Source organism: Xiphophorus maculatus, chromosome 5, assembly GCF_002775205.1.
Source record: "Xiphophorus maculatus strain JP 163 A chromosome 5, X_maculatus-5.0-male, whole genome shotgun sequence".
Taxonomy (NCBI): Eukaryota; Metazoa; Chordata; class Actinopteri; order Cyprinodontiformes; family Poeciliidae; genus Xiphophorus; species Xiphophorus maculatus.
Window position 1 is genome coordinate 30,057,025 of NC_036447.1, and position 25,252 is coordinate 30,082,276.

Here is a 25,252-nt window from a genome sequence, read left to right on the forward strand (position 1 = left end):
CTGGCTGTTGTGCTCCACTGAGCCTAGGACGAGGCGCGTCTTTGCTGGCATTTTGGAGCTCGTCCGCCAAAGCGGCATGTCCTTTAGAGCAAACCCTTAAAAACAGCGACACGGTTCCTGTTTGCTCAGATGAGATGTTTTCTCTCTGTTGCGTACTTTGTCAGAAGCTCTGGCAGCAGAAAGTTGTTTAAAAGCCCCTTAGCAACACTTTACGCTGTGACATTTTAAGTGAGATTATTCACGTTTAAAGGTCGGGGCAGATGGCAATTCCTCCTGAGTCTGTTTGGTGGTCTCATCGTGTTTAACTCACTTCTCCTCCACGGTGTCCTGCTGCGGTCTGCATGATGCCTTTAACAAGAAAGAGATTGAAGAGTTGTAGAGATTCAAATCTATCAGACTGGCTCGTTTGTTGACCAACTTCAAAAACATTGCATTTTATCATTAATCATTCTCTAAATTGAATTATATTTCTTTTAATACGTTATAACACGCCTAAACTTGAGTGGATTGAGTCAAATTCATTTAGAATGCATGTACATTATTTTAAAATTGATCTTTTTACTTTATATAAAAATACTGAAATAACATGATTTTAAACGTTACTGAAATGAATTAAATGGAAGAGGAAAACTGAAATTGAAATGAACTGTACTTAGTAGAATCAACTAAATGAACTGAACTTATTTAAACCAGATTGAGTTTAACTGAGCTGAAATAAATGCATTCAAATGGATTAAAAAATCAAATCAGTTAGATTGAGTGAGCTGAATTGGGCTGAATTTAATTGAACTGAACTGAATTGAGTCAAACTGAATGTATCTGAAACTTATTGGAATTAACTGAACTGTGTTGAACTTAAATGAATTGGGTTAGAACATATATTAAGCTTGGATTTGAAATTAATGAAAATAAATTGAACCAATTGAGTTCAATTAAATTGAGTTGAACTGAACTGAAATGACAGTTTGAACTGGTCTCAGCTAATTTCAACTGAACACTACTGAATTGCTTTGAATTGACTTGAATTTAAATAGTTTGATTGAAAAAAACCCTCTTATTTTTATTTCCCTTTAAAAGAAAATAAGGAAAATATTTGTACGTATTTTTTATTTCAAATGGCTTTATGGAGAACAAAGGAGGACCAAAGTCAAATTTCTTCTTTATGACACAAAACTGGCAAATAAAATAAATTGCTTTGGTCTAAATCGTGCCTTCGAACCAGATGTTGCAGAACAAATGAAGTAACTGACAGCAGCAGGCAGCTTTTCCCTCACAGCTCAGGTTTAAACATGTGTATTGTCAGAGCGGCAACTGATCCGCTCCTCTGCTGATGAATGCTCATGTGTATGACAATAAAAACCCAGATTACTGTGGGTCAGCTGTTTGGGAGAGGACATACTGAATTTCTGCTCTACACACACCACTTATTGCAAAATAAGTTGCTGCAATTGACACAACAAATATAAACCAGACCAGGTAAGTAACGTGCCAGTTCACAAACCAGATGTTTATTTTCTGCAAGAATCTTGGAAAAGTAACAGCTGTTCCTATGTCAAAACAGGAAAAGGTTAGTTGCTGTGGTAATAGCAGAAACAAAAAAAAAAGTTGTTATTGTGGTGTTTCCGTTAAATAAGAAACGCAATAAAATTCACATGTGAATTTAATTGTTCACATGTCATTAAAAACATGCCACGCCGTCATCCTACAACTACCTCCTGTTGTAGATCATGTGACTTGTGTGATGCCAAAAATATGTTTTTATTGGAGTTTTTCTAAATAATCTCATTTCAATATGGCCTAAAATCACCTCATTCTAGCAGCAAAACTTTCTATCAAAAAGGAGAGGCTTCTCAATATTGCCGTGGTTTCCATAAAGCGTATTTATTTTTGAAATCTCAAATTGCATTATTATATGGTCAGTGGAAACGCAGCTACTGATACTCTTTTTCACTCAATAACAACTGCTACACTGAAGAAAGCGTTTTGTTAGCATGATCTGGTAGACGTTAAATAGGACATGTCCACCTATCTGGAAAATACTTTTTTTTTTCAACTTCCAAAAAATTATAGACTGGGAGAGCCCAGGCACCAATGAGGGGTTCCGATAATCAGGCTATTTCTTGCTACTGGATGTTTTAAACACAGACCTAGAGATATGGATAAAATGATTCTTGAAGTAATTGCTGGAAAGCAAATGGTGAAGGAACATGTATGTATTTAGTTTCACGTTGTTTTTTTTGCAAGTCACACACAGAAAGGTTCGCATATAACACACAATAGAGATTCTTTCATGTTGTTAATCCACAACTGTAAGTTACGTACCTGCTACAACAAGATGAACAGAAGATTAATTGACGGGTCACATTACAGTGAAGATTGTATCAGGTTGTTTGTCTTTTTTGGACAATATGGTACAACTGAAAAGGACAGTAAAAAAATCAAACAATAGTTGGTTTGTTAACTCTGGACTTACTCTGTTTGGGTGCAGCATGGGATTTGCTTTGACAGAAACACAGATTTTTTCCCCCCCTGCAAATTGGATCTAGACTGTCATACACATTGTACCTCGTGAAGCTGAAAGTTAGACTTATCTATTCCTCAAATCAAAGTCATGAGGAGGCTGTGCTGTCAGACAGGCTGGCCTATTTTCTCTCTCTTAGGAATGTTTCCTCTCTTTTTGTTCTCTTTTGCTCTCTAGTCCTCTTTGTGTTTCTTTCTGCTGCGCTCCCTCTGAGCCTCTTCGAGCTGCTCTGCATTTATAGGCCAGATGTGAAAGACCGATGATCAGCTTCAAGAGCGAACAGGAGTGCCAGACCTCGGTGGGTTGTGGGCGATGGTAGTCCTGTTTTGGGAACACTGTTGATCGCTGTGTGCCAGTGGCCTGGCTTTGCCCGGAACCTACCACCTGGCAGGGGGCTTGGCTTCCTGCACAACAAGGACAATGAACGTTCCCTCATGCCCTGTTCTGGATATTGCACAAAGGAAGTTTCCTGCTTTATAAGGCTCCGTTTTAAATTTCTTCCCTTGTAGTATTTGGGAATAATTTCAAATTATAGTAGCAAACTGTTCTGAAAAAATGTAGAAGATTTCAGATCTAAGGCTCCCGGGATCCATTGGTAATAACAGTAGAATTAATTCTGGCCTGTGGGAAGTCTACTGGAAGCAGTTTGCCACGATTCTGTGTACTTCTCATTCGGCCATCGTATTTCTATGAAGGCGTCTCTAAAGAATCAGCTGATGAAGACGAGGGGAGCCACATTCCAGCTCGGGCACCTCATAGCCAAGAGCCGCGCCAACAAGGCAGCCTCGGCATGCGGCCCAGCCTCCCCTCCCCTCCACTACCCTCCCACTTCTCAAGCTATACAACATCCTCCCTTGGCTGTTGAGAAGTACCTCAAGCTGTTCTGCTCACAATCTGTTCCTGGTCTCCTGTTTCTCTTGTTATCTTAGCCCACATTACAAAGCCTTTCTATATATCTCACTTGAAGGTTTGCTATAATTACATATTTTGCTGCCGTGAGCATCAAAGGTGATTATTGTTCCTCAGTGCTCATTTGCAGTTCATTCCTAGCTACAGCTAATGCCTTAGTGTTGATTTTAGTGGACATATTTTTCTTATATTCTGTTATTTTTCAGAAATGCTTGGGCTTGTTGCAGGGAATGCAAGGCAGCCAAGAATGTAACTGAAACCTGCAGCAAACTGATGATGTTACTGTTGCATGATGGCATCAACGCATAACACAAAGTCCACTCGAGACCAAAATGAGGGTAGCTTAAATTTGACTTCATAAAGTGAAGATTTATATGTTGATGTATCAGGAGGAAGAAGTCAGGAAAATTGTTCTTTGTCAGCAGTAGTTTGTAGGGATCAGCCGATTTACACTGATTCACTTTTTTCACTTCCAATACCGATATCTGAGGTTTTATATCAGTCGATGCTGATCTGATACAGAAAAATATGCTGAATTGACTTGAGATGTTTCTTTTTTAAACACACATAAGTATACCGAATTATAAATGTGTTTGCTAACTATGCATCAGAACAGTACACTTAAATACACCAATAGCTTCACAAGCTTGGTCAAACATGTAAAACATTAATTTGTTCAGTCAGGGCAATTAGTAGTAAAACAGGCAATGGAAAATAATGAAGAAACTGAAACTGACAAAAATTCATGTAAAGATAAACTGCGACAAACCTTTTTTTTCAAATAGTTCATAAAGTGCAAGTCAGAGTTTTAAAGGTGAAATAAAATAAATAATAAAGCATAACGTCACTCAGAGAACAAAGCATAGAATTAGACTGAATAGATATGACATATGTATAGGGCGCATTATCACCAAGAACCGATTTAGAACTTTTTCCAATATCAGGACCAGTTAGGATCAGCACTCCCACCTTTCCAGCCATGCTATCGTAATAACCTACATTATATTGTCTAAACCAGGCTTCAATTTGTAAGTCTCACTTTTCTTCACTAGTTCATGTTGTACTTCACTAAAAACATGTAGTACCTGTCTGTTAAAATGTTATTCCACAGACACTGTCTGTCAAGCCACTAAAACTGAGTCAGTCTGCAGTTCCTTTTTGTCACAACTTGTCATTAGACCTGAAGTGTGTGACGTCACACTAATGTCACATACAGGAAACAGAGGTGGTGGATGGCAGGTAATACTCACGGGGCATCTGTAGATCTCACCACCATTTAGCTCAGACACGGAGAAAACAAACAAAGCTGCTACAGTTAGATACTGTGGATGAACACGAGGTAGAAACTTTGGTGGAGACAAGTGAGATCTGTGGATCTCTAGGAAGAAATCATTTTCTTACTTGATTAACTTTTTACACACCTGTAGATTCTTTCATCGATAGTCTGATTTCCTGCTCAAGCTGAGGCTGTATGCTCATTTGTCGGCTTTAGGCTATTTCTCACTCTTAGAAGAATTTTTTCCAACAATCCATTCCTGCAAAATGCAATTGCATTATGTTTTAAACAAACAACAAATTGGCTAATTCAGGTGGCTTTAGATTTATTTTTTTATTTCTTGCTTTTAAAGATGTTTTGGAAGATGGAAGACAGACTTTTGTTTGAGGAGATTTTATATCCCTTGTTATATTTATACTTATATTTCAATTGAAGTCCGATTAGAAATACATATTTTGCTGCTTTGACTATCAAATATTATTATGCTTGTATTTTATGTTTCATTCACACCCACAGGCCCCTTTGCAAGTTATCAAGTTGATTTTCATTTAATCCCAAACCTGACCTGACGGTCAGGTTTGGGATCAGCGTTTGTTAGTTTTTTTTATTGTCACTTATCTCCCTGACTCTCATCTTTTTTCTTTAATCTTTAGTATCTCCATCTGTCATGTCTGTTTCTCAGACCTAGTTGTGTTTCTCTTCAGCGTTCCGTCTGGAAGTCGTGCATAAATACTACAGAGCTTTTCTTTACACCAGTGCAGTCAGGCTGCATCATTCTGCTTTGTGATGCATTGGGACAAAGAGCCTTTGAAATGTTGCTTCAGTCTTTCTTGCAAAGGAGAAATGTGAGTTTGTGTGCGTATATGTTTGATGTGGGGGTAAATAGGCTTTTTGTGAGACTTTATAATGCACTGTAGATAGATGTACTCTAGATGGAGGTGACCAGGTCTCACTCCTTTTGGTTTCTTTGCAGCACTATCAGTTCTTTCCACCCTTCTTTTGCTTTAAAAAAAAAAGGCGTTATCTGTTGCTGGCCACATTGAGGATGGTTGTATAGCCTCTTTTCTGTGAAGGCACATGTAAAAGTGCAGAATTGATGTGCTTGTTTTGGTGTGAGTGGGAGGTTGGGTGCGTGCTCCATGTGTAGAAAAGGTGGATTTGGAGACACCGGGGATCTGGCGCTATACATCGCTTGGCCCAACATCAGAAGGCGAGCTTGGAATGAGACCAGATTGTCACACTGTTTGCTTCCTCAGAGTTAACATTGATTCAGAATAAACGCACTTGTTTTAACTTTTCACGTCCCGATTAGCAGCATGATATGGGGTTGCTCACAACAGAGGAGCCGTGGAGCGCAGCCAGAACACGGCTCTTGCATCCCGGCGCGCCCCCTGCAAGATGACATCTGTGGGCCTCAGTAGCAATGCCAACATCACAGCACACAGCAGATTGTAAATGTTATCAGTCCTGTCAGGTTGAGGCTATATTTGTCTCTTGTATCAGCTCACAATGACTAACAAACACTCTTAGCAGCATAAACCAAGCGGCCAATTGTTTAGACCAGAGATCTGACAAACCCTGGTTAGCTAGTGAGCGGCCACCTGTTCAAGGCTTTTGTGTCCTGGACACCCCTGCTTCCACCGAGCCGGCACCTTGTAGCTTGGCTTCAACGGTTTTCCTACATGGCATCACCCCCTGGTGTCTGGTATGCAGGTGTTTAATCTCGGCTGGTCCCTTTGTTCCCCATGTTTGGCAAGGGTGGAAGCCCCTCGCTGCTCTGGGAAGCAAAGATGGCATTCCGGCAGCTCTCTGTAATCCTCTGTCGGAAGTTCAGTAGACGAGTGGCTAGTGTTGATAAAACATGCTCTCAGAGGAATTTTACAGTTTTTAGGCGGAAGATTTTTAGTTTACAATGAGGAAAAGATTAATTGCTCGAACAGTAACGCATTTTTCCAACACAAAAAAGCTAGTTAGTACAGATGTGAAAAAAACTTCTTTTTTTGTGAAGAAAAGTTCACATAATCTCAATTTCTGTCTGAATAGAATGTGGTTTTATTTAACTTAAATAAAAATCACTCTTGTTGTACTCACTAACAATCAAATTATCAATAATCATTTGTTTCCAAGTTGGGTTAAAAAGTTAGGACCACGTACTCTGAAATAATAAGACTGACCCTTGAACTTCATAGATGTCTTGCTGAGATTAAAATCTGTTGGTTGGCATAATCTACCAGTCTTTGACATCCATGTGTGAAATATCTGGCCCGCCCCTCACATTAAGTTTTGAGACATTTGAGGGGTTCCGGTGTTTAAAGCCTCTATTTTTTTGTTCATAATTGATATTTAGTTTGGATATACCCAAATGTGTTAGAAAACTTGCAGGCTGCTGTATGGTGTCCTATGTTTTCACAAGATTCTGTGTATGTGCTGTTTCATCAATTTCTCCTTAACAAAGATATATAAGCATGTTTTAACTCCTTTAGTCATCACAACATGATGAAATAAATCTTTTTGTGCAACTATTGGTTTCCTTTTCACTGAACCTCAGTTCTTTCGTCTGATTCATAAATTCTTTTCTCAAATAAACGCTTCTGCACAAAACTTGCAACTCATCAAGACATTTTATTGGTGCATTGATTTTGTTGTTTAGCATCAAGTGGTGTTCACTAAAAGCTTTTCTGTCTTAGGTATTAATGCAGATAGCTGGGCCATTATAATAAAAAAAGTTAGAATGTATTTATGTGAGGAAAGAAAGAATAAAGTGACTGTGCAGAAACTTGAGAAATGAAGATACAGAACAACTATAAAAATAAACTTCCATAAATTGTTATTCAACCTGGGTTTCTTATAACTCTGGATATTGTGGGGTTGTGTTGGTTGGTCGGTGTGCCTTCGCAGCATTATGCTCACAACAGGGGCAGTGCCCCCTGGATTGGGATATTGGGGTTTTGGCTTCCCTATTTAAAAAAGGCGTCTGCAGGGTGTGGTCCAACTACAGGGAAATCACACTCCACACACTGGTAAGGTCTATTCCGGGGTTTTGAGGAGGAGGGTCTAATGGATAGTCAAACCTCCGGTTCAGAAGGCACAGTGTGGGTTTTGTCCTGGCCGTGGAACACTGGAGTTCTCCCAACCAGTCTACATGTGCTTTGCAGACTTGGAGAAAGCATTTCACTGAGTCCCTTAGGGAGTCCTGTGTGAGATAGGGTACCAGACCCTTTGACCCACATCGGTGCCAGAGCTTGGTCCACAATACGGTGTGTAAGTCGAACTGAGGGTTGGACTCCGTCAAAGTTGCAATGGTCACTGTTCATAACCTTTATGAAGGGATCTGCTTTGGTGATCTCAGAGTCAAGTCTCTGCTTTTTGCAGGTGATGTGGTCCTACTGGCTTCATCAGGTCATGATTTACAGCTTTCACTGGAGCAGGTTGCTCCAGTGTGAAGCAGCTGGGATGAGGATCAGTGCCTTCAAATCCAAGGCCCTGGTCTTGCATTGCAAAGGGTAGAGTTCCTTCTCCAGTTCTGAGAAGAGATACTGAGGAGGAGGAGAGGAGAGAGAGGAGCAGAGGAGTCCAAGTATCTCAGGGTCTCTGTCCATCTTCCCTTTCTTGCTACAATAGTAAAATTTTTCCACAGCTTGATGTTATCACCATGATGTTTCATGGTGGTCTTGATGTGACCGCCATGTCTTGATGTGACCACCAAACAAACATATCTCTGCTATGTTTGTTTTCCACCACATATATGCTTTCAAGAATTAAGAGGGGTGAACACAAATGCGTGCCACACCTAAATTTTGATTTGTGACAGTTTGTGAAAACTATGTAACTTTGTGTGTTTCTCCTACATTAAACTTCAAGACCTTGTGAAAAACATCAAGGTCTATGAAAACGCTTTCAAGCCTCGTGCAAATGCTTTCTTCATTTCAGTTACCACTATCATACCATTAATAAATGGCCTTTCATTAATAAATGTAGCAGAAACTTTAACTTTAACTCTTATGTTTAAGTGTGAACATAAGATCATAATCACACAGCGTGTGAGTGCGTGAAAGGGTGAATGACTGACTGTAGTGTGAAGCTCTTTGGGGTACTCTGGACTTGATTAAACACTATACAAGTACAAGTGCAAGCTATTTATCAGTCAACTCAGACTTTTTTACGGACCATCTAATTTATAATGCAATTACTTTACTCCTTCAGGTGCTCATCCGGGTCATCGACACCAACAACCACCGGCCACAGTTCACCCAGCAGGTGTACGTTGTGAACGTCCCTGAAGACGAGCCAGCGGGCACCGAGGTCCTGCAGATCAGCGCAGTGGACAGAGACGAGAAAAACAAACTGACCTACACGCTCCTGAGCAGCACCGATCCATTCAGCCTGCGCAAATTCCGGCTGGACCCAGGAACAGGCGTCCTGTTCACCACAGAGCGGCTGGACCATGAGACCATGCATCGCCACATCCTCACTGTGATGGTAGGAGTCAGTTGGAACACTAACAAGAGCACTTCTTCGCTGAGAAGAAAATAATCTTGTTACATCTGGTTGGTCAGAGTTATTTTGAGGCTGAAAATAACTCAGTTTATGCCAAAAATGAAAAAAAGTTTAATTATGATACGTATGTTTGTGCCTAGTGTTTCCACCCAGATAATCTCATACTCTATTTTTCTTCCATTCTTTTTCCTTTTTATTATGATTTAAAAAAAAACAACATCTATTTTCAGGTTCGGGATCAGGACATTCCAGTCAAAAGGAATCTTGTCCGTGTCATTGTTGACGTGGATGACACCAATGACAATGCACCTTGGTTTATAGGGACGCCTTACTCTGGTCAGGTGTTTGAATCAGCTGCCATCGGCTCAGCTGTGCTGCAGGTCACTGCTCTCGACAAAGACAAGGGCTATAACGCAGAAGTCATCTACAGCATCGAGTCTGGTATGTTGCCACGGCATCCTAATGAGCCACACTTTCTCCAAGTTTTTATTTTATTTGATGTTGGATAGCAGAAAGCTTCCTTTGTTTTACAAAGCAAATGAAATCAGCTCATTAAACATGCATGAGTCATCAGTCATGGAGCCTTCTGGACCGTGATCATGAATGAAACACTGTGCACAGAGCAGGAAAGTTTTTGACAAAGTCTTTGTCATTTTGTAAATGACAAAGATTCTCCAGAGTGTGTGTTTCTCCTACATTAAGCTTCAAGAAGCATGCTGCTGTTTGTCTTCTGTTTGCAGACATGCATGTTTGAGATAGCTGAGATGATTTTAGTCGTTGTGACAGACTAGTCGCCCCCTTAGAGATTCAATGCTGCTGCATTTTTGTCACAGTTAAATATTTCTCTGTTTGAATCCTGATTTAAACTGTACAAAAAACTGTGTAAATCAGGATTTTAGAATGAAAGAAAAACTACTATTCAAGCAAAGCTTGCCCTGTGTAAAAAGTAATTGTCTTTTGTTGCTGAATTAATGGTGATCATCCAAAACGTTTTGTCAAATTTCACTCACCACACCAGGGACGGATTTGCTCCCAGACCTTAATCAACAAATGACTCAAATGGAACCCTATTTAGATCTCAAAAAGCAATGTATCATGGTCTGATCTGGAGAAATTCAAGAACAGATGAGAAATAAAATCATTGAGACCCATCAGTTTTTAAAACTTTACAAAACCATTTCTGAGGCTTTGGGACTCCAGTGCACCACAGTGAGAGTCATCATCCACAGGAAACAGCAGACAGCATTCCCAGAAGTGGTCATCATCCTAAGACTTATAATTCAACAGTAAGAAAGAAACTGGGCAAAAAAAGCATCTAAATGAGTTCCATGGCCAACTGAGAATCCAAAGTATGACCTTAAATAAACTGATTATGACTGAAAACCCTATAATGTGACTTAATTAACATTATTCTGCAAATAAGAGACACATTCTTAATAAAGCAATGTCTACATTCTTGCACAGATGTCTGTTGTTGAAGGACAATCAGTTAAAAACTTAAGAAGGCCATTACTATTTCTCATGCGACCATGTTGTTTCTAGAACCTTATTTTTTACTGAATGGATGAAATCACTGTTTGAAACGTGCTTTTTGTCTTTATTCAATTTCGTCCTTGTAGATATTAATATTTGTTTGATGATCTGAAACAATTAGGTCTGACAGTTATCTAAATTTCTGGTACAACATGCTGAGTGTTTCATTTTTTCTTTCTCTTGCAGGAAACGTTGGGAACTCTTTTGCTATCGATCCTGTTCTTGGAACAATCACAGTGGCCAAAGAGCTTGATTGCAGCAGCAAATCAGCATTTGAACTGGTCGTAAAAGCCTCTGATAATGGAGCGCCGCCATTATTCTCCACTGTCACCATAAACATCGCTGTTACAGTCTCTGACAACGCAGCCCCCAGATTCACTGAAAAGGAGTTTTCTGCCGAGGTCAGCGAGTTGGCCCCTCCAGGAAGCTTTGTGAGCATGGTCACAGCCATCAGCCAGTCTTCCGTTTTCTACCAGATTAAAGGAGGCAACGTCCACAACGTGTTTGACATCAACCCAAACTCAGGAGTGGTCGTAACACAGCAGCCTTTAGATTACGAGACCATGTCTGAATACAAGCTCATCATCCAGGGTACCAACATGGCCGGACTTGGCACTAACACCACCCTTCTGGTCCATCTGAAGGATGAAAACGACAATGCGCCGGTTTTCAGTCAGAGGGAATTCAAGGGAGTAATCAGTGAGCTGGCCTCCATCAACAGCGTTGTGCTGACTCATGAAAACACCCCTTTTGTCATCCATGCCTCTGATGCAGACTGTGACCAGAATGCCAGACTAATTTATCAAATCGTTGAGCCTTTTGCTCATAACTATTTTGCCATTGACTCAAGCACTGGAGCCATCAGAAGCACAGCGGCTTTGGATTACGAACAGAGACGCGTTTTCCGCTTCACAGTTCAGGTTCATGATCTGGGAATGCCTCGCCTGTTTGCAGAAACGGCGGCCAATGTGACCATCGAAGTAATTGACGTTAATGACTGTCCACCCCTTTTCAGCCAAGAACTGTATGAGGCGGCCGTCATCATGCCGACCTACAAAGGAGTAGAGGTAGTTCAAGTGAATGCCACAGACCCAGACTCTGGGTCGAACTCCAAACTGCTTTTCTCCATCTCCGAGGGAAACATAGGCGACAAGTTTAAAATTGATCCGGTCACAGGCATCATCTCCATCCAGAACGTCACACAGCTCAGGAGCAGATACGAGTTAAAGGTCAGAGTTTCTGATGGTAGATTTGCCAGCGCAGCTACAGCGAAGGTCACTGTAAAGGAAAACAAGGAGAACAAGAGGAAGTTCACTCAGGAGTCATACCAAGCCTACATTCAAGAGAACTCCTCTGAGAAGAAAACGCTTGCAGTTATCACTGCTGTTGGGAACCAAGTGAATGAGCCTTTGTTTTATAGAATATTAAACCCGGACAACAGGTTTAAAGTCAGCAGCACCTCAGGAGTCGTCTCAACCACTGGGATTCCTTTTGATCGAGAAGCTCAGGACTCCTATGACATCATCGTTGAGGTCACCGAAGAGAAGAAATCAGAAGAAACTGCTCATATTTTAGTTACTGTTACCGTGGAAGATGTAAATGACAACAAGCCGATGTTTGTCAACCTGCCCTATCATGCCCTGGTGCAATTTGATGCTGAGAAAGGTCATATCATTAGACAGGTCACAGCAGTGGACAAAGATATAGGGCCAAATGCAGGCATCCATTACTCTCTAAAAGAGCCTGAGGATCACTTTGAAATCCACCCATCTGGTGAAATTTTGCTCAAAAAGAAGTTTGAGAAAGACTCACTCGACACAAAGTTTGTTCTGGTTGTTGTGGCGAGGGATAATGGGAAACCTCCTCTTTCAGCTGAAGTTGAAGTGCCTGTAACAGTGGTGAGCAAAGCAATGCCTGTGTTTGAGAGGCCTTTTTACAGCATTGAAATCCCTGAAAACATTCAGCTGCACTCCCCTGTGCTCCATGTGCAAGCTAATGACTCAGAGGGGCCTCGCATCGTGTACACCATTACTGAAGGAGACCCTCTCAAACAGTTCTCGATTGATTTTAACACAGGGGTCATTCACATAATCCAGCCTTTAGACTTTGAGAGACATCCTGCTTATAAGCTAAACATAAGGGCCACAGACTCTCTGACTGGAGCTCACTCTGAGGTGTTTGTTGATATCATTCTGGAAGATGTAAATGATAATGCCCCGGTGTTCCTGTCAAATTCCTACTATGCCAATATTTCCGAAGCTGCTGTTATTGGCACATCTGTGTTGCAGGTGGTTGCCAGAGATTCTGACACCGGCAACAACAAGGAGGTATTTTATCAGCTGGTTGAGGAGAGAGGGAAGAGCTCAGACTATTTTACTATTGACCGTGAGTCTGGAATAATCTCCACAAGTCAAGTTCTCGATCATGAAGAAGTCCAGCAACACAAGTTGAGAGTCCGGGCCGTAGACGGCGGCGTCCCAGCTCTGATAAGTGACATCACTGTGACGGTAGACGTTACAGACCTGAATGACAACGCTCCTGTTTTTACTCAACACACTTACCAAACCACCATCAGTGAATTAGCCCCACGTGGGCACTTCGTCAGCCAGGTCCAAGCTTCCGATGCTGACAGCTCAGATGTAAAAAAGCTGGTTTTCTCGATTATAGCTGGAAATGAAGAGCAGAACTTTGCTATCAACAAGCAGACCGGTGCCATCGTCATTTCAAACCATCGCCAGCCACACATGCAGCCTTTTTACAATCTTACCGTAGCAGTATCAGATGGTGTATTTAGAAACTCAGCTGTTGTTATGGTGACAGTTACTGGGGCCAACTTCCACAACCCCACCTTTTCCCAGACTGAGTACATGGTAGAGGTCATTGAGAACTCACCTGTTGGCACCCTAGTAGCAGAGGCAGAGGCAACAGATGACGATGAAGGGATCTACGGCCAGATCACATACCACATTGTCAACAAATTAGCTAAAGACAAGTTTTCTATCAATGGAAAAGGAGAGATTTTCACCCTTCAAAGTCTTGATCGTGAAAACCCAGTTGAGAAGGTAATTCCCATATCTCTGATAGCGAAAGACGGCGGCGGGAAAGTAGGCTTTTGTGTCGTCAATGTAATTGTCACAGATGCAAATGACAACTCTCCACAGTTCAGAGCAGCTGAGTACAAAGCCACCATTGCATCAGATGCCCCAAGAGGAACAACTGTGCTCAAAATTGCAGCTTCAGACACAGACGAGGGAAGTAATGCTGACATAGAGTACTCCATTGAAGCAGACGTTGGAAATGTGGGGGAGAACTTTGAAATCCACAAAACCTCTGGGGTCATTGTTACCAAAGAAAGCCTGATTGGACTTGAAGATGAGCTCTATGCATTCTTTGTAAAGGCAAAGGACACTGGGAATCCACCCAGACATTCAGTTGTCCAGGTTTACATCAGGATTGTCTCACCAGAGTTGCCACTTCCCAAGTTTGCAGAACCGTATTATCGGCATACTGTTGCTGAGGATCTTCCTATTGGAACAGGAATAGATATAATTCAGGCAGAGAGCGAACAGCCAGTCGTTTACAGCCTCGTGAGAGGCAGCACTCCAGAGAGCAATGAGGATGAAGTGTTTGTTGTTGACAGAGATACTGGAGCCTTGAAGCTTGAGAAAAGATTGGATCATGAGACGGCCAAGTGGTACCAACTAACTCTGCTCGCTCAAACTAAGCATGAAACTTCTGAAATAGTTGCTTCAGTAAATGTAAATATCCAAGTGAAAGATGTCAACGACAACAAACCAATCTTTGAGGCTGACCCTTATGAGGCTATCACTGTTGAAAACCTTCCAAGTGGGACCCAAGTTATTCAAGTCAAAGCCACCGACCTCGACTCCGGAACCAACGGCCACGTCGTCTACAGCCTGGACCCCACACAGACCTCACAGGAGATCTTTGAGCTGTTCGCTGTTAGCAGTGAGACAGGATGGGTGACTACCTTAAAGGAGCTCGACCGTGAAAAAACAGAAAAATACGTCATCTCTGTTCTCGCCACTGACCAAGGCGACGCAGTTCAGCACGTTACCAGCACCAGTGTGGAGGTGACTGTGGCCGACGTGAATGACAATCCACCTCGATTCACCGCAGAAATCTATAAAGGCACGGTCAGCGAGGATGACCCCCCGCCCAGTGGCGTAATCGCCATCCTCAGCACCACTGATGAGGATTCAGAAGACATGAACAAACAAGTGAACTACTTCATCACAGGTGGGGTTTTTTCCTCCCTCTTAGTGTAACGGTGTTTCTCGAATGAAACATTTAAAATAATGACATGACATGGTGTAAAAGTCATTTTGCAATTCACAACTATTGTCACCCGTGGTAAAGAAGTGTAAAAAGAAATTAGATTTTTTTATAGTAATATTGTCACACTTAAAGCAATTGATTCAAATTCCAATTTGAATTCATTTATTTACCAAAGGAAACAAGTCCCAAGATAAGTAATACCTGATTTTACAGGCAACAAAAGAGAGGTATATTAATCTGATATGAAGTGATACCGAAACTGATTTCTCTTATGCACTCTTTAAAATGGGAAGGCTTTTAAAGAGTGCTAACCCTGTAGATTGATTTTCATAAGTCAGAAGATGGTCAGCACACTAATTACAAAGTTAGAAAAATCAGAAACTAAGATAAACAACACTGGATCAGAACCTAAGCCCATCTTTCCATCATGCACATTGAGCAGGATGGTAAGGAAGGTTAAGCAAAGCTCTCGGTTTGGGAAATGCAGCAAAGAGAAGCATCTTGGATGTGACTAAGTCAACATCTATTTCCAGTGGTCTTACCCTACTCGTAATGAGGTTCCATTATGGGTAGAAGGTGCCTTATCTCCAGATTCTACAAGCCTCTTTCCGTATTAAATCCTTTATACTGGGGCTATACCTAGTAAAAGCCAAAGACACAAATTGTTTCTAGGTTTCTTGTGTTTAGTTTAGAAATATTTCCTTCAGAAGTGAGTCTATGTCCTTCTACGTTGTTGGTCATGCTTCACTGAGATATGTGTCATATCATATAACAGGAGGGGACCCACTTGGCCAATTTGCCATTGAGCACCTGCAAAATGAGTGGAAGGTCTCTGTCAGGAAGCCGTTGGACAGAGAAGTGACAGACAATTATCTCCTAAACATCACCGCCAGCGACGGCATCTTCACCGCTAAAGCCGTCGTAGAAGTCAAGGTGTTGGATGCCAATGATAACAACCCAGTGTGTGAGAAGGTAAAAAGTGATTTCCCTTTGTTGTTGCTTGTTACTTCCTGCTGTCGACGTGAGCTTCTTTCCCGCTTTAACATTCCATGTCTCTTTCCTCTTTGTGTCCTCCAGTCCATCTACAGCGAGAGCGTCCCAGAGGACTCCCCGGCTGGCAGGCTCATCCTGCAGGCCTCTGCCACAGACGCCGACATCCGCTCAAACGCCCAAATCTCTTACGAGCTCCAGGGAGCTGGATCGGAATATTTCATCATTGACTCAGACACAGGTGTGTATCCATGCAGTGAGAAATACCAAAGAAGAAGAAGAAAAAGAATGAATGTATCGTATCTCTTCTTCACAGTTTGTCACATTACAACTAAGAAATGTTACTGATTTTATGAGGCAGTGGTACCAACACAGCAGAGCACATCATTGTAATGTAAAGTGAAAGTGTACATAGTTTTCAGACACTACCAATTTTTGCTGCCTTTACTAGCTCTGCCCATCTATTTATGCGGTAAAGAACAAAGCTTTGCAGAATAACTGAGACTCAGACAGATCGGACGGAGCATCTGTGAATTCTTGCTACAGATTTTCTTTTGAATTTAAGTCTGGACTTAAATCCAATTCTAAGACACCATTATGCATTTAATTAAACTTTTCATTCCACTATAGCTCTGGATGTGTGTTTGCGATCATCATCACAAACACACATCCAGTGAGTTAGTGTGAACCTCTATCCCTGTATCAGACTTTTGAGACAGTTTCCTCTGAGGTGAAATTACTTTCAGGTGGATTCCACTCAGGGATTAGATAAAGATAACTGGTTGTACTGCATTCAGCTTAGAGGTGTTAGACTAAAGATGGCTGAACACAAACACACACTTTAATTTTTTATTTGCAAAAAAGAAAAACATCCTTCCAGTTTACAATTATGTTTATGTACATTAAATTTGGGTTTTTTTCTTGGGACTTTCTCCCTCTTGTGGAGGTTTTTGGGTTGTCGGGGAGCAGTTTTTCAGACACTCGTGTTAAAGTCTGTCATTATTCAGCCTTAAGCAGCTCAGCAGGTTGATGCTCCACGTGAGAATTGTCGTTCTTTTGGAAAGTCTTTGGTTTTTGTGAGTGCACGTCTCTGATAGTGTCAGCCCCAGAAGAGGTTGGGAAGTTTTACCCGGTTTTTATTTACTTTTTATTTATACATTTTTAAAAAGGGCCCAGAACATTTCCCTGCTGTGCTTCTTTGAGGCTTTCGGTGGCACAAAAACACAGGCGAAGCACACTTAGGTTGAATTAATGTCTGCCTTACTTGCAAATTATTTCCTCTGGGAACCATGATAAATTAGACGTTCCATCTGGCTGGTTAGGGTGGAAAAGCAAACTGAAGAAATAAGAAAGCCCCAAAAAGAATAGCAGTTAATCAAAAGCAACCTGTGATTTTAGATTCTGTGTGGAGTAAAGGCAAGGGGAAGCATAATGAAGTAAGCCAGTAGATTTGAGCAGCTTTTCCTCACATCTGCTGTCGCGCAGACAGAATGAGAGGAAAACGCCATCCAGCTGTCTTCTGGCAGGACTCAATGCTGCTGCTGTGGAGAAGGATTTCTTTTTCTTTTTTTTCACAACTCAGACAAGTAGGAGAATTGCTGATTATGATCGCTAAGAGGCTCTGGAGTTTTCCACCCTGCTTGTGGTGAAGCTGGCTGCTCTGCTTCCCAAGACACTTCCAGGCTGCTCTCTGCTGCCAACTCTGATGTTTACCCCCTATCCTCCCTGCCCTGCCTTCCTCTACCACCTACTGCACTTCAGTGACTTATTCACTTTGCTCTCTTGTCTCTTGAAAGCCATTAGTTTTTGAAAGCTTTGTCTTCACCTGCTGAGGAGCAGATAAAAAGTTCTACTGTGAATCTCAGTATTTCACTTGTATATTAGTTTCAAGTAGGGGTGGGCGATATTAACTTGTAGTTTTATCACAATATTTTGTGATGCTATTCTTATAATAAGAACTAGTTATTATGTCTCTCTTTTCGGGTAAGTATGTGCCTGTGACTGCATGGCACAGCAATCACAGCCCCATAAACACAATTACTGCTCTAGAAAAACATTCTCATTTGTACTACGTTTCTTTAGGACACCAGTCACATAAAACGTATGTTTGCCTCACTAAACTGCTCACTGTAAGCGCCTTTAATTATGTTTTCAAATGTACTCAAAGTAGAACAAACCGTGGAGAAAATAGTAGCAAAAATATTTCCGAAGGAAACTGCCAAAGTGTGCTTTAGTCTGACCCTAATCAGGTGATCTGATGCTGAAAATTAGCAGCAATGCCATAGTTATCTTAAATGTAACCAGTAGCATGTGGGAAATTACTAGCATGTTGAGTACCAGTGACGTACTCGACTCAGTACACATTAGTGTATACACACAAATGAGCTAAAATACTAAGTTAGCTTAAATGTAGCCAGTAGCATGTGGGGAATTACTAGCATGTTGACTACCAGTGACTTACTCAACTCAGTACACATTAGTGTAAGAACTAAAATTAGCTAAAATGCTAAGGTTAGCTTAAATGTAGTCAGTAGCATGTAGGGTATCACTAGCTTGATGACTTCTTGTGACATACTGTACACAATATGCAAACATTAGTGTATAAACTAAAATTAACTACAATTCTAAGATTAGCTTAAATGCTGTCAGTAGCATACATGGACTTAAATTGACCTACTCCATTTAGTATGCTAAATGTGGCTAATACATCCAAAATTAGCTAAAGGTTACCGTTAGCATCAGGGTTGTCACTAGCATACACAGTAACTAGCATGTAAAGACTACTAATAGGATGAGGGTTAACCCTAGCCTGTTGACTAAAATTAAATTAATTCTCATCATGACAAGAAATTTATCACGATAAATCATAAACGATACGATAAATGCCCACCCCTGGTTTCAAGCTCAAATCTGACCTGCATGTCTGCATTTCTAACCTCTAGGAGAGTTGAAGACCTTGCAGCCACTTGACAGAGAGGAGCAAGATGAGCACAGGTTCAGAATGAGAGCAGTGGACGGAGGAGGGCGATACTGTGAAGCCGAAATCCGCATCGCCGTGGAGGACGTCAACGACAACCCGCCACAGTTCTCATCCGAGTCTTACTCCATCACGGTGTTCGAAAACACAGAGACCGGCACACTGGTTGGAAGACTTTTGGCGAATGACATCGATGCAGGTCAGCTTTATTCCTCTTTGTGCTTCAAATAGAAACTGAATCCATCATGTTCCGCTGGGAGTGAGTTTAAGCTCCTCTGCATTGCTTTTGCTTCCCTTTTTAAGATGTGATTGCAAATGCACAGTTTGGCTAGTTAGGCCTGACTTTTGAATCTACTTTCCTGCTATAGCATAGAGGTTTACATTCTCACGCAACAGGTCAAATTTATGATGCAACGCATGGTGATTATGGCCATGGTTTCCCAGAAGACAAAACAAGCCCTCTCATTTTCTCAGATTGATGCCACTGGTCAACAGATTAGAACGCAGAAAAGAGACGATAAGACGTGCTTTAGTTTTATGAATCAGTTGAAAATTGTCAGTTGTCTGTTTTTTCCCCCCATTTTTACGGCTGACTCGTTTTAAACGGAAAACCATGTGGAAAGGTTCTTAAGTAAGAATGAAAACTTGTCACGGATAAGAGAACCCTATTTTCTTCCTCTATCTCCATTGATCCGTGAAGGAGACCAGGATCAGCACCTGCAGCTCACATTTTTAAAAGATTTAAGAGGACTTCAGCCTTAACCAAGCCTGAAAGAAAAGGGAAAAAACTGGCTGACTGGCATAAGTCGAGAAATGATTCACAATCAATACCTTAAGCTAATAACTAGATGACTTAAGTGTTCCCATACAGTCTGGAAATTTATAGAATTTAGCTGGAGTATTTTCCAGGTGTGGGCGAGTCTGGAAAAATGTTTGATTCAAACTATTTTAGAGTTTTAGATCCATCCATCCAAATTAGTGGGATTGGCAACAAAGTTGAAACAAAGTTTTCGTTGAAGGCAAAATACAGTTTTCCTACCTGAAACTCTGTCAGAATTTCCTGTTAATATTTATTTCCAACTTGGAAATTAGAAACTCAAATATCAGAATAAAGATGTTATGCATGAATAAACTACATCAACCACTACGCAGTGGCAAATAAAGCAAAACTATGTCAATATTCTTCTAATATCGAAAAAAATAAATTTTTGCTGTTTCCATTAAATAAGGAATGCAGTTAAAATCACACATGGATAAAATTGTTCACATGAGAAGTCATTGAAAAACTTATCGCAACATCCTCCTCCATCTTCTTCCTGTAGTTTTCTTCGTAGTTTCCCCCAGTAGTAACGTTTGGTTGTTGGTCATGTGACTCGTGTGATGCAAAAAAGTGTTTCCATTGCAGTTTTGAAAATTTTGCTAATTTTGATGCTACCAAAAACACTTCCTCCTGGAACCAAAACATCATTTCAATCTGGAGAGACTCAGACAGAGATAAGAAGACAATTAGAAGAGTTTATTGACAAACAGAATTTAAAGTCTTTGGCGCTCGGGCCCCGGCTGGGGATAACGGTTATCGCAGCGTTAGCGATAGGCTTCAGATGAGCATCCCGATGCTGTTAGGAACGTCATCCCCCAGGGCCCGGCACTGGTGGTGGAGGTTGAAGAAGGGTGCGGGCCTCAGGACCGGGCGGATGGAGGAAAAGGGGTGGTGGTGGGTTGAGCTCGGCTGGAGAGCGAAGGACGCCATGAATGAAGGTCCTCATCAGCTGGGACTTGGTCGATGATTGGACCTGACGTGGCTTGGTCCGGCGTTGATAGGTCGACAATTGTGGGCAGGTCGCTTCAATTAACGGGTCCCGGTGGGGATAAAAGAGTCTTCCAGTTTGAATTTGCGCCTAGGCTTCATTACATTTACATTTGTGTCGAAAAAAGAGGAAGTCAACTCAGCACTGTTTTTCTGTATCGAATCGGCATTAGCCGATACTAAACCTCAAATATCTGTATTGTATCGAAAGGGAATAAAGTGGATCAGCGCCTCCCTAATTTCACTAATCCAGTAATAATCTGTCATATTTCATAAGAGTGAATTAATTGCAACAAAAAATAGCACTAATATACATTAAGTCTGAGCATTTTATGTTCCATAACGTTCTGCAGGGTAAATACACTGATAAAAAATGGTCTAAACCAAGTATAAAAAATAATGAAATGGAATTTTAAAGGAACAAAATGGAAACAGAAACCGAGTCCAAGTTCATATCAAACAAGTCCTGCTGCTTCACAATGACTGGTCTTAAAGTTGTATTTAGAAAACCTGGTGCATCTGTCATAAAGTCCACAGTTCAGTATGGCTCCAAGCTAATTGTTGGAGCCTGAAATTGCCAGAGAAACCAGTGTACACTGACTTTGTTTCCTGCTGTGGCCATAAAAGTTAAGTGGCAGGAAATAAAGTCACAAATGCAGCAAATTAGCAGCCAGCCTGTGTATTAATACAGTTCACAAAGAAACACTAACCTGAGGTGAATGTACTCAGAAAATCATTCTGTACCATTAAGGCGTTTATGCGTTCATTTGGGCTCTCTACTGACTCACTGGGCTCCTATTATGTGTTTTTTTTGTTTTTTTTCTGTAGAGCTGCGTTAGGTTAAATGGCACGGGGGGAAAGGATAACAAATGTGGAATTTTATGAATGATCAACCCCTGAAATTAAAAGCTCCATTACACTCTAATGAAATTTCTCTCTCTTCAGGCTAAATTCTCAAAAGGGAGGATTGCAATTTTCCATTTACCTAGCACATCACCATGGGGGCCACATATTTATCTCGACCGTCTCCTCCTTTCAGCAAACATTGCCAATCACTAAGAGGCTCACACATGGATGGCTCCGAGCGCTTAAAACCTTCCAATTTAACAGCCGTTGGAATTACTTTGAGATTTTCTTTCTCGGAGACTGGTGGACCTGCCATTCCAGATTGCTTTCGGAGTTTACTGAAGCAGGACACCCGAGCTCCAAGGACCGTTTCAGATTGTTGACTGACAGAGAATCAACTCTGTCTGCCTCGTTCTATTTTCTTTCCCCCCGTTTTTTGGGGGGAGCGGCGCTGCTGACAGAGTGAATAACACGCCTCAAATGGGGCCCCTTAGAGACAAATGATAAATGGTGTACACAAAGCTGGCATTAAGACTTCTCGTTGCGCAGGCTTGGCTTGCAGAAATGTGTTTTGGATTTTACGTATCAAGGGCGAGAGCAGTTTTCGAAAGGGCGGCGAGAGCGACATGCACCCCGACAGTTAGCCAGTAGCAGTAATTATTAGTTACTTGGTGCAGGCGTGGATGGGATTCAGCAGCTCGTAGATGCTTGTATATTTAAAGGAATGGTTTTGTTTTTTTGTTTTTGTCTGCAGTGTTTCATATTTAGCTGCGAGCATGAAGCATTGCATATTTGGCTCAGATCCACTTTCAGAGCCAAAGAAAATCAGTAGGTTTGACCCAGTTACCACAGCCTTCAATCAGTTGTCTTTCCAGCCAAGCATCAAAATTTAAAATCTAATGTAACCCTCCTCCTCAGAGGAAAATATTGCATTATCCTCCATACTTTCTGCATATTTTAGAGTGGATTCATTCTTGGCGCTGCTCGCTGTGTGCCACAGCCTCTGTGATCTCTCTATGATGTCGGTTCCTCGCCCACATAGTTTGCTCCCCCAGTTCAACCTCCCGTTACAATCTCTGAGAGGCAGCACTTATCAGTGCAGAATGATTATGAACCAGACAGAGACACAGAAGCAGACTGGTGCCCTTGATCCGTGATAAACTTCTAAATTCTCTGATTCTGCTTTGTCCTTTATCTCACCACCTGGGTCTGAGTGTATCTCTTGGCCCCCGGCGCTGCTCTGCAATCTTATTTCGCTCATTCCGCTTCTAGAATTTCACCATTTTGGAGGAATTTGAACGTTTTGTGCTTCATCCCCCTTTGTTACTTTGTCAGAGATCTTCAGAAGCTCACTGCAGTCAAACTTTAAGATGTCTTCAAAGAGCTGGCCCTGCCTAAAATGAATGAATAACATGGCTGAAAAACGTATCATGATATAAGCGTTTCATGTCAATCAATATCGTTAATTATAGATTTGTGTTCTTTATTTTAAATATCTCTCCTCTTTTATCCACTGTTTTCCCTCCAATCTGTTTTTTTTTGTTTTTTTTTAAGAAGTTATGAGGCACGGCGGCAAAACCTGAAACTGCCGCTTGGCAAGTTAAATTGTTGCTAGGTAACCGAAGAGTGAGTTAGTTAATCCCACTCACCTTGTTTAGCTCAGCTTGAAAGCTGAGCTAAACACCTCAGTAGGCAGAGTTTTTCCTCTGCCTACATCGCCCAGAATGTTATGCTATGCAGTGACCGGAGACTGCTCCAATAGCAGCAAGAGAACCATAGCGCCGGGCATTCTGGGTAAATACAACCAAAATAAACATGTGTGTCTGGTGCTGTGGGAGAAATAGCTCATGGTCTTTTACCAAAGACAGAAAAACAAAAATCCTAAAACTGCTCAAATCTGACCTTATGTCTTCTTCAGAGGTTTTTGTGTTGTTTCCCTCAGTAGTTCTTGGTGCAGTGCCTCCACAGGTGAAGGTGGGAACAGCTTGCTCAATGGGTTTGGTTCATTTGACAGTGCAGTGTGAAAGAGAACCACACCGACTGAAAATGGAACAAATGTTGCAATTTTGGTACTGAATCGAACCGAGTCTACTGAACTGTCGGGTGTTAAAACACCCTTAGAGAACAAACCCAGCTCGACATCAATAAGATTTCATATAATAAACAATTTTATTCTTAATTCATTAAAAGTGAAGAGACAGCAGCCTTTTCATTTCCTGCGTATAAAGTAACAGCTTAATTAACCAAATGTTTCCAGCTCAGATTCATTTTCAGCATTTCTGCCAAGGGACCAAGACGAGCGTCATTACAAGTAACCATATAAGACAATATAGGCAGATATAACTCTAAACAATTCTCCTAAGTATCATCAAGCAATTGTCTTCTAAACGTTCCGACCGGATGAAAGTGATGAGGATCTATATAAGCGGGGTTCCCTACGGTCATCTCTCCAGCGTGATAATGAGATCTAGACAGGATGGAGGGCACTCACCTGATAAATGGGACTATAATAGCAGATTCCAAATGGGGACCACCTGCAGGAAAGCATTATGATTATTATCGTGATCAGTCTCTGTCTTGTTTCCGGGTACATCACACTTGTGGGAGGACATGAGTTATGAGAACGTGGCAGATCAGGCGGTTAGCACCAGCGCTCACAGTGAACCATGGATCATTTACACCAAAGTATTTGTACTGTTTGAACGTTGCACATTTAGGCATTTTACAACCACATGGTGGAATGTATTTTATATGGGATTTGATGTGACAGACCAGCATTCTGTGAAGGTAAAGAAACAACCCCCCCCCCCAAAAAAAAATGTACGACAGAAAATACATGCCAGAACTAAAAAAAACCTCACAGATAATCTTTATCTAATCTGACTAAGGATAAACTTTGTCATTATAGATTTGGCACAAATTTCTATCTATGAATGTGTGAAGCTAGCCTGGCCATTTCCTTCCTCCGCAATTCTATTCGATTCTAATCTCTCTTCAGTGCTCCATCTGGGATTTTTCCCACTGACCTTGATTTCTTATGGTGATTTTCAACTGGGCCAATCAGCAACAGGAGTTGTGAACGATTACACAACTTTTGGAATTGTATTCTGCCTGTACTTGTAGTTTGATAATGACAGCGGAGGAAGTGAATGAAGACATTCGGTTTGTGTCGGCCACTCTTCTAAACATTGAGCAGTTAAAGTCGGATCAAGACGAATTCTTAGGACATTCATTTGTTTGCCAAGATGTCGTTCAACTGGGCCCTTCTCTCTTTTTGGTGAGGGATGGTTGTCAACAACGCAATCAATTTCCAGTAAGCCTCGTAGCGTAGCTTCCTTCACCACCGAGCTGGCGCATCACATATGTCACCTCCGAGTGACAGCAATTGGGTGAAATCAGATCCAGTCATATAAAACTTTCAACGGAGTCCACATTTGTTGAATCTCTTCTCAGCAGCCGAGCGTTCAGGCCCTCCGCACAAGGCGAAGCGTAGAACAAGGGGCTGGTTTTTCCCAGGCATGTAGAGGCAAAAGACTTGAAATTACAGCTGCAATTGCATAAAATTGTGGTTCTACTTCCCACACTTTACAGTTATAA

The 25,252-nt window shown here is 41.4% G+C and overlaps 1 protein-coding gene across 7 annotated transcripts in view; it reads left to right on the plus strand.

Annotated features, from left to right (window-relative positions):
* Nucleotides 1-25,252, plus strand: part of fat1 (FAT atypical cadherin 1) — a 97,473-nt gene that overhangs the window by 50,533 nt on the left and 21,688 nt on the right. For all 7 annotated transcript variants that reach the window (XR_002752766.1, XM_023333681.1, XM_023333680.1 and 4 more), the window contains 6 exons: nt 8,910-9,185; nt 9,434-9,644; nt 10,923-14,996; nt 15,811-16,007; nt 16,113-16,266; nt 18,968-19,201. Coding sequence is in view for 6 of the 7 variants with exons in the window: in XM_023333681.1 (XP_023189449.1) it covers nt 8,910-9,185; nt 9,434-9,644; nt 10,923-14,996; nt 15,811-16,007; nt 16,113-16,266; nt 18,968-19,201 (5,146 nt within the window). In the remaining variant the exon portion in view is untranslated. The remainder of the gene's footprint in view (nt 1-8,909; nt 9,186-9,433; nt 9,645-10,922; nt 14,997-15,810; nt 16,008-16,112; nt 16,267-18,967; nt 19,202-25,252) is intronic.